The sequence below is a fragment of the Mizuhopecten yessoensis genome, unplaced genomic scaffold, assembly GCF_002113885.1.
Source record: "Mizuhopecten yessoensis strain PY_sf001 unplaced genomic scaffold, ASM211388v2 scaffold4769, whole genome shotgun sequence".
NCBI lineage: Eukaryota > Metazoa > Mollusca > Bivalvia > Pectinida > Pectinidae > Mizuhopecten > Mizuhopecten yessoensis.
The window spans coordinates 109456-118819 of record NW_018405712.1 but is presented as its reverse complement, the minus strand read 5'-3'; the positions used below and the strand labels follow the sequence as shown (position 1 = coordinate 118819).

At 40.9% G+C, this 9364-nt stretch overlaps 1 protein-coding gene across 1 annotated transcript; it reads left to right on the top strand.

Annotated features, from left to right (window-relative positions):
* The first annotated feature begins 3185 nt into the window (after nucleotides 1–3185).
* On the top strand, nucleotides 3186–9077 carry LOC110449667 (sodium-dependent multivitamin transporter-like). Its single transcript, XM_021496672.1, has 5 exons — nucleotides 3186–3293; nucleotides 3409–3620; nucleotides 4379–4479; nucleotides 8200–8318; nucleotides 8567–9077. Exons 1-5 carry the CDS (start codon nucleotides 3267–3269, stop codon nucleotides 8729–8731), a joined length of 624 nt encoding a protein of 207 aa, XP_021352347.1. The 5' UTR covers nucleotides 3186–3266; the 3' UTR covers nucleotides 8732–9077.
* Nucleotides 9078–9364: the final 287 nt, after the last annotated feature.

Sequence of the window (9364 nt, the reverse complement as noted above, 5' to 3'; positions counted from 1 at the left end):
TAATCCTGACGCCGTTTACCTTGTCATAAAACTATAACGTTAATCCTGACGCCGTTTACCTTGTCATAAAACTATAACGTTAATCCTGACGCCGTTTACCTTGTCATAAAACTATAACGTTAATGCTGACGCCGTTTACCTTGTCATAAAACTATAACGTTAATCCTGACGCCGTTTACCTTGTCATAAAACTATAACGTCGTTAATCCTGACGCGGTTTACCTTGTCATAATACTATAACGTTAATGCTGACGCCGTTTACCTTGTCATACTTTTATAACGTTAATCCTGAGTCCGTTTACCTTGTCAAAACACTTGTCCATATTCCTCATCAACCTGCACATTTTGAAACCTTGTTTTGCAAGTTTGTCCGTCAGCAGTCGACATCTGTCACGAAAGTCATGATATCTTGTGTGCAAGCCCTTGAACAACGAAGTAATAAGGGAGTCAGTATGTTACTATCAAAACAGGGAAAGTTCACGATCAGAGAATCTAAATGGTCCAACTAATCATACAGTTTAGTAGCAAGCCGTCCCAGTTGGTCGTGTTGTAAGCAAAGATCGGGCAAAGCGGCTATAATTGAAGAGTCTGTTGTATATACGATATACGTGGTCAATAAAACACATCTCATCGTCGACATATCGGAATGTCAAATTGAAAGACTTTGTCTTAGCTGTGTTATCAGTCCTGGTAAACTCGTCAATAATTTCAGTTTTATATGAAAACAAAATCAAGTTGACCAGAATGAGGGAACAGTTTGTTCCCATAGGAATGTCAACATCCTGTTGAAACTGAACTCAATAGATATGTTCCAACCAGGGACTCAGTCATTCTCTCAATTTCATTCACAGTATATATTTCATTTTCGCCTTTGTTGTGTTTTTTACAAAGCATGCTCCAAAATGGTACACGACAGTATATATTATATTGCCTTTAGCATTTCCTTCAAAAGAAAGCCCCCATGATAAAGGAACGAAGGCGTTCCTTCAGTTCGGTTTGAGTTATGGTTGTGTTAAGAGTCAAACAGTAAAAAGTTTGACAGAGAAACCATTTTGAGGAGATGTTCAAGATTGATCGAAAACATTTTGAATTCTTCAAAATTCACGTTCCGTAAACTCCACTTCTTGCGTATACAGTTTGCAATACGACTAAAACCCTGATTTGATAGTATTACTATTGCCTGTTGCTCAATTCCTATGTATACTACCGGAAAAAGGAAACTGTGCATGCGGAGAATGGTTATAGAACATATATTACCAACTGTATATACATGCAAGTTCACACACATGACCGAGTATGACACATACACACTATCCGTGTGTCATTGACAGTTTTTCCGTGCAGTTTGCTCTCTATAGGCGTTGACCAGTTTGCACGTTTTTCTCGTCCAGCCATCCAAAAAATTCATTTTTCAACTGTTGGGTCACTCTGTTGAGACCAGTGAACAGTAAAAACAGCATTATAACGTTTTAATTTGTGATTAATGCTATGCCGAGGCTCAATGAAAATGACCGCCTCCGGATTATTTGTATGCTTCAAGCTGGTATGGGCCAAGCTGTTGTCTCTACACATTTTCATGTCCATCGAAACACAATCCGGGATTTGTGGAGACGACATCAACAATTTGGCCACGTCGGCGATCGACCTCGTGTGGGACGTCCACGTGTGACGTCACGTCAACAGGACAAACATATTTGGCTTGGCCATTTGAGAAATCGCTTCCAAACGGCAAGTTTGACTGCACGGACAATCCCTGGGTTGCTACCAATGAGCCCGACAACTGTACGGAACCGATTGCTTGAACGAATAATCCGTCCGCGACGTCCTGCAATCCGTCTAGTTCTTCTGCCACGTCATCGTGTAGCACGCCTGGTCTGGTACAGAAGGCATCTGCGATTTACTCGACGGGATTGGGCAGGCATTTTGTTTACGGACGAGTCGCGAGTCCACCTGGATAGTAGTGACGGCCGTTCCAGAGTGTATCGTTGCGTTGGAGAACGTTTCCGTGACGCGTGTGTGGTACAACGACGTTCTTTCGGTGGAAGCAGCGTTCTGATTTGGGGCAGCATCAGGGTCAACGGGAGAACGCCTCTTGTGGTTGTGAACAGGAATTTGAACGCGCTACGTAACCGTGACGAGATCCTCCGGACCCACGTTCCATTCTAGCAAGGGCAGCAACGTCATATTACGCTACAGCAGGACAACGCCAGGCCACACACAGCTTGTGTCGCTATGGACTTTCTGGCCCAGCGGAACGTTGACATGTTGTCCTGGCTTGCTGTATCCCCCGATCTGTCGCCCATTGAACACGTCTGGGATGAAATGAAGCGCAGATTACGGGCATTACCTAATCAACCGGTGACGTTGGCTGATTTGCCTGTAGCGTTGGTACAGATCTGGAATGCCATCCCACAAGCATTCTTGAACCGTCTGATAGGCTCCATGTGTCGACTTTACCAGGCTTGCATTCAGGCAAACGGTGGACATACGAGGTATTATCTTTGTGATCTCAGTATTGATCCCTGCTGTGTTTACGTCACGCCTGAGCGAAATTTGTTGATTCCATAACGTGGAAAATGGAATGCAGCTGTTAATAAATAACAAATGAATTTTCGCTGAATACCTTTTTGTTCTACGTCATACACATTTATTTTTATAACACGTTTTAGGCATGCACAGTTTCTTTTTTCCGCTAGTATATCTGAACAATAAATATTCTGAATAAAATAGCACTACGAACGGTAGAGAGAGGGTATGTCAGATAACACTATAAATAAATACAATGGCGTCACGGAAACAAAATATATTACCTTTATATCAGATTTAGATGGCAGTGATCTATGAATATCAGGATAAAAAAACAAATTACAAATACAATAAACCACCAGTTTTGAATAAATGATTTGCACGATGAGAGAAAAAGAATCATCGCAAACAGCGAATGTTGTCAAAAGAATTCTAAACTCGGGGTGAGATGTTTAAATGCGTAGAAAATCACAATTGTCACCACAGGTAAACTCGTGCTGAGATGTTTGAATGTGAAGAACATCACGATTGTCACCACAGGTTGAGATATTATATTCATCTGAATGTTCTAAAGTAATTTTGTGTTTGCAACAAATATTTTAAATACGTTATGTCCTGTGCTTGGTTTACGATGGACAATGTATGAAATATTGCATTAACTGGATTTGCTGATTTTGTAGGCGGCGCTTGCACTGTTTGGTGTGATTGGAGGACCGCTGCTAGGCGTGTTTACACTCGGCATGCTGGTTCCCTGGGCCAATCAGAAGGTACGGCGTGCGTGTATAACTGAGAGTAGGTTATGTGTCAGCAGTTTCCTATAATAAAGTGCGTGGTTTTGATGCACGTGGTCGATTTGATAGCATGTGTTTCATTTCCTTACAGGGAGCCATCACGGGAATGCTTACTAGTCTTACGTTTATGTTATGGATCAGTGTTGGTTACCAGATTAACAAACCCAAAGTTACCACTCTCTCGGTCACTGACGTCACAGGCTGTAACTGGAACCTTACCACTACTGCAGCAAGTATCCTAACTACAACGGTATCGGGCGTTACCGTGACAACCACAGAAGTTCCACCAACAGACACTTCCACGTGAGCTTTGTTTTCTGGTTGTTACATCGCAATGCCTCAAACCCTGACCAAAAATAGATAACGAACAAAGACGGATTGTTACTGGAATTAGGTTGTCTGTCCGGCTGCTGGAATATCGTCAGACTGTAGACACACTACTGTCGCACTACTCATTCCAATGTACGATGTGAATGGGTATATAGACTGGAGTTTCATAGAGATATGCCCCTTTATTTGAATACATCGTTCACACTACTTCTTCATGTGTATGTCCCAATATGAATTATACTTTGTGCACTTATATATACATTGGTGGGATGACAAAGTTTATTTGAATTACCTATCCAATTCATGGAGTTATAAACAAATTTAAAAAACGTTCTCGAAAACAATCCAACACTTTTTGGCACAGGTATGGATATTTTTCTCGCCTTTCTTTGCGACAGTTCTAGTTATGTTATGGAAGTCCTCTTTGACATCTACAAACAAGGCGTTACCCCCCACAAATGACCAATAAATTATGTATAGTTCGTAAAATGGGATGTTTTAATTCCTTATCAATCGCCACAATAACATTAGATATAGACGTACACCTTTTGTGTACTGTGAGATGTTAAAAGCGCTGATGCAATGCATTTTGGCATATGACAGTCAGACCTCTAATTAGCGTGACAGTAGTCACGTGATCTTCCAGTTCACCTTCAATAATACCACTATACGGAAAGGAATAAAATAAACTGTTGTTTTGGGTCCTGATTTCCTGGGTTTATATTTTGTAGAGACCTGCTGATGAGGCTATACTCTCTGTCCTATCTGTGGTATAGTGCCACAGCCATGCTGGTTACTGTTGGTATGGGTATCATCGTCAGCCTCATCACAGGTAAGTTGTCTCTATGTATCATCGTCAGCCTCATTACAGGTAAGTTGTCTCTTTGTGTCATCGTCAGCCTCATCACAGGTAAGTTGTCTCTATGTGTCATCGTCAGCCTCATCACAGGTAAGATGTCTCTATGTGTCATCGTCAGCCTCATCACAGGTAAGTTGTCTCTATGTGTCTTTCCTAATAACGAAGTAAACGGGTGCAGTAAGTGACCAACCTCCAACCTCATCTGATACTTGGTTGTCAGAAACTGTAAGGAGCAGACTAGCTCTCATGTGTAAGGAGGAGACTAGCTCTCATGTGTAAGGAGAAGACTAGCTCTCATGTGTAAGGAGCAGACTAGCTCTCATGTGTAGTAGCAGACTAGCTCTCATGTGTAAGGAGAAGACTAGCTATCATGTGTAAGGAGCAGACTGGCTCTCATTTGTAAGGAGAAGACTAGCTCTCATGTGTAAGGAGCAGACTAGCTCTCATTTGTAAGGAGAAGACTAGCTCTCATATGTAAGGAGAAGAGTAATACATATCAAACGTAGCCGGATCCAGTGCCACTATTGGCAAATCCTGTCGTAATATATAATGGTAACGGATCCAGTGACCTTATTTCCCAATCCTGTCGTTATATATTATGGTAACGGATCCAGTGTCAATATTGGCCAATCCTGTCGTTATATATTATGGTAACGGATCCAGTGTCAGTATTGACCAATCCTGTCGTTATATAGCTAGCTCTCATGTGTAAGGAGCAGACTTGCTCTCATGTGTAGTAGCAGACTAGCTCTCATGTGTAAGGAGCAGACTAGCCCTCATGTGTAAGGAGAAGACTAGCTCTCATTTGTAAGGAGAAGACTAGCTCTCGTGTGTAAGGAGCAGACTAGCTCTCATGTGTAAGGAGCAGACTAGCCCTCATGTGTAAGGAGAAGACTAGCTCTCATTTGTAAGGAGAAGACTAGCTCTGATGTGTAAGGAGCAGACTAGCTCTCATGTGTAAGGAGTAGACTAGCTTACATTTGTAAGGAGAAGACAAGCTCTCATGTGTAAGGAGCAGACTAGCTCCCATGTGTAAGGAGAAGACTAGCTCTCAGGTGTAAGGAGAAGACTAGCTCTCATGTGTAAGGAGGAGACTAGCTCTCATGTGCAAGGAGAAGACTAGCTCTCATGTGTAAGGAGAAGACTAGCTCTCATATGTAAGGAGAAGAGTAATACATATCAAACGTAGCTGGATCCAGTGCCACTATTGGCCAATCCTGTCGTAATATATAATGGTAACGGATCCAGTGCCCTTATTTCCCAATCCTGTCGTTATATATTATGGTAACGGATCCAGTGCCCTTATTGGCCAATCCTGCCGTTATATATAATGGTAACGGATCCAGTGCCCTTATTTCCCAATTCTGTCGTTATATATTATGGTAACGGATCCAGTGCCTATATTGGCCAATCCTGTCGATATATATAATGGTAACGGATCTAGTGCCAATATTGGCCAATCCTGTCGTTATATATTATGGTAACGGATCCAGTGCCCTTATTGACCAATCCTGTCGTTATATAGTGTGGTAACGGATCCAGCGCCCTTATTGGCCAATCCTGTCGTTATATATAATGGTAACGGATCCAGTGCCAATATTGGCCAATCCTGTCGTTCTATATAATGGTAACGGATCCACTGCCAATTTTGACCAATCCTGTCGTTATATATAATGGTAACGGATCCAGTGCCTATATTGGCCAATCCTGTCGTTCTATATAATGGTAACGGATCTAGTGCCAATATTGACCAATCCTGTCGTTATATAGTGTGGTAACGGATTCAGTGCCCTTATTGGCCAATCCTGTCGTTCTATATAATGGTAACGGATCTAGTGCCAATCTTGACCAATCCTGTCGTTATATAGTGTATTAACGGATCCAGTGCCAATATTGACCAATCCTGTCGTTATATATAATGGTACAAAAATGTAACGGATCCAGTGCCTATATTGGCCAATCCTGTCGTTATATATTATGGTAACGGATCCAGTGCCGATATTGACCAATCCTGTCGTTATATAGTGTAGTAACGGATCCATTCCAAAATTGACCAATCCTGTCGTTATATAGTGTGGTAACGGATCCAGTGTCAATATTGACCAATCCTGTCGTTATATAGTGTAGTAACGGATCCAGTGCCAATATTGACCAATCCTGTCGTTATCTAGTGTGGTAACGGATCCAATGCCAATATTGACCAATCCTGTCGTTATATAGTGTAGTAACGGATCCAGTGACAATATTGGCCAATCCTGTCGTTATATAGTGTGGTAACGGATACAGTGCCAATATTGACCAATCCTGTCGTTATATAGTTTAGTAACGGATCCATTCCAAAATTGACCAATCCTGTCGTTATATAGTGTGGGAACGGATCCAGTGCCAATATTGACCAATCCTGTCGTTATCTAGTGTGGTAACGGATCCAATGCCAATATTGACCAATCCTGTCGTTATATAGTGTGGGAACGGATCCAGTGCCAATATTGACCAATCCTGTCGTTATATAGTGAGGTAACGGATCCAGTGTCAATATTGACCAATCCTGGCGTTATATAGTGTAGTAACGGATCCATTGTCAATATTGACCCATCCGGTCGTTGTATAGTGTACTAACGGATCCAGTGCCAATATTGACCAATCCTGTCGTTATATAGGGTGGTAACGGATCCAGTGTCAATATTGACCAATCCTGGCGTTATATAGTGTAGTAACGGATCCATTCCAAAATTGCCCAATCCTGTCGTTATATAGTGTGGTAACGGATCAAGTGCCAATATTGGTCAATCCTGTCGGTATATAGTGTGGTAACGGATCCAGTGCCAATATTAACCAATCCTGTCGTTATATAGTGTGGTAACGGATCAAGTGCCAATATTGGTCAATCCTGTCGGTATATAGTGTGGTAACGGATCCAGTGCCAATATTGACCAATCCTGTCGTTATCTAGTGTGGTAACGGATCCAATGCCAATATTGACCAATCCTGTCGTTATATAGTGTAGTAACGGATCCAGTGCCAATATTGCCCAATCCTGTCGTTATATAGTGTGGTAACGGATCCAATGCCAATATTGACCAATCCTGTCGTTATATAGTTCGGTAACGGATCCAGTGTCAATATTGACCAATCCTGTGGCTTTATAGTGTAGTAACGGATCCATTGTCAATATTGACCCATCCGGTCGTTGTATAGTGTACTAACGGATCCAGTGCCAATATTGACCAATCCTGTCGTTATATAGTGTAGTAACGGAGCCATTCCAAAATTGACCAATCCTGTCGTTATATAGTGTGGGAACGGATCCAGTGCCAATATTGACCAATCCTGTCGTTATCTAGTGTGGTAACGGATCCAATGCCAATATTGACCAATCCTGACGTTATATAGTGTGGTAACGGATCCAGTGCCAATATTAACCAATCCTGTCGTTATATAGTGTGGTAACGGATCCAGTGCCATTATTGCCCACTCCTGTCGTTATATAGTGTGGTAACGGATCCAGGGCCAATATTGGCCAATCCTGTCGTTATATAGTGTAGTAACGGATCCATGGTCAATATTGACCAATCCTGTCGTTATATAGTGTGGGAACGGATCCAGTGCCAATATTGGCCAATCCTGTCGTTATATAGTGCGGTAACGGATCGAGCAGCTGAGTAATATTTGGAGGTATCTTCTGTTGTCTAGGTCGGACCGATCCTAAGTCACTCGATCCCAGACTCATTTGTCCTATATTTGATGTTTTTCTGCCATTCCTCCCCGAGAGATGGAGAAGACGACTCTGGTTCGGTGTCCGCCATGATGAGGTAGATAATGCATATTTTCTCGTGTTTTTAGAGTACCTTCACCGCCAAAATATCGATATTCACTTTGTTCAACATCATAAAGGCAATTAAAATAAATAGCTGATTTCATGCTATTTCAATTATTCTGCAAAGAAGCAATGTGTTGACTTGTACATTTATTCTTGTATTTCGTTCCAATATTTTTCATACAAAATTGGTGTTACCAAGTGCATGCGTTTGAGAGTTCCAATATTTCTTTATTGTTATAGGTAAAGGATGATAAACCTGTCAACGATATAGAACTAGCAGTGAACGGAAACAGGACTAAACACGGTAAATCGGGGATGTACCAGAAAGACACCGGAATCACCAACCAGGCATACAGCACTTCTGACGACGATAAAAAAGCTCGACCTCCTTTTACACATCTATGATCGCCCTACAAAATTAACTAATACCCTTATGATATACCTATATAATATCTAAATACAGGAAGAGTTCGATTGAAACACTCATAAAGAGTCAGAAATCCAGATACCTATAGTTAACTGTGTAACATTTTATTTTCGTATACTTTTTCCATTTCTCGTTTTGTTTATGTTTATGATAATCAGAGATATTTTGTAATTTACTTTATTGCATGCATATCATTTAACAGTAGTTCAATATGAAAACATCGGTTACTAATTTTAAATAGTATGTTTACATTGTTTTCAAGTAGTATGTAGTGTGTTAACAATGTTTATTACTTTTATATTTTGTGTAAACTTTGTTCACCAGGAGTAAACATTGTAAATATTCTGTAAACATTGTTTACCCGGAGTTAATATTCTGTAAACATTGTTTACCCGGAGTTAATATTCTGTAAACTTTGTTTACCAGGAGTTAATATTCTGTTTACAAATTTTCACCAGGAGTAAATATTCTGTAAACTTTGTTTACCCGGAGTTAATATTCTGTAAACTTTGTTTACCCGGAGTTAATATTCTGTAAACTTTGTTCACCAGGAGTTGATATTCTGTAAACTTTGTTTACCCGGAGTTAATATTCTGTAAACTTTGTTCACC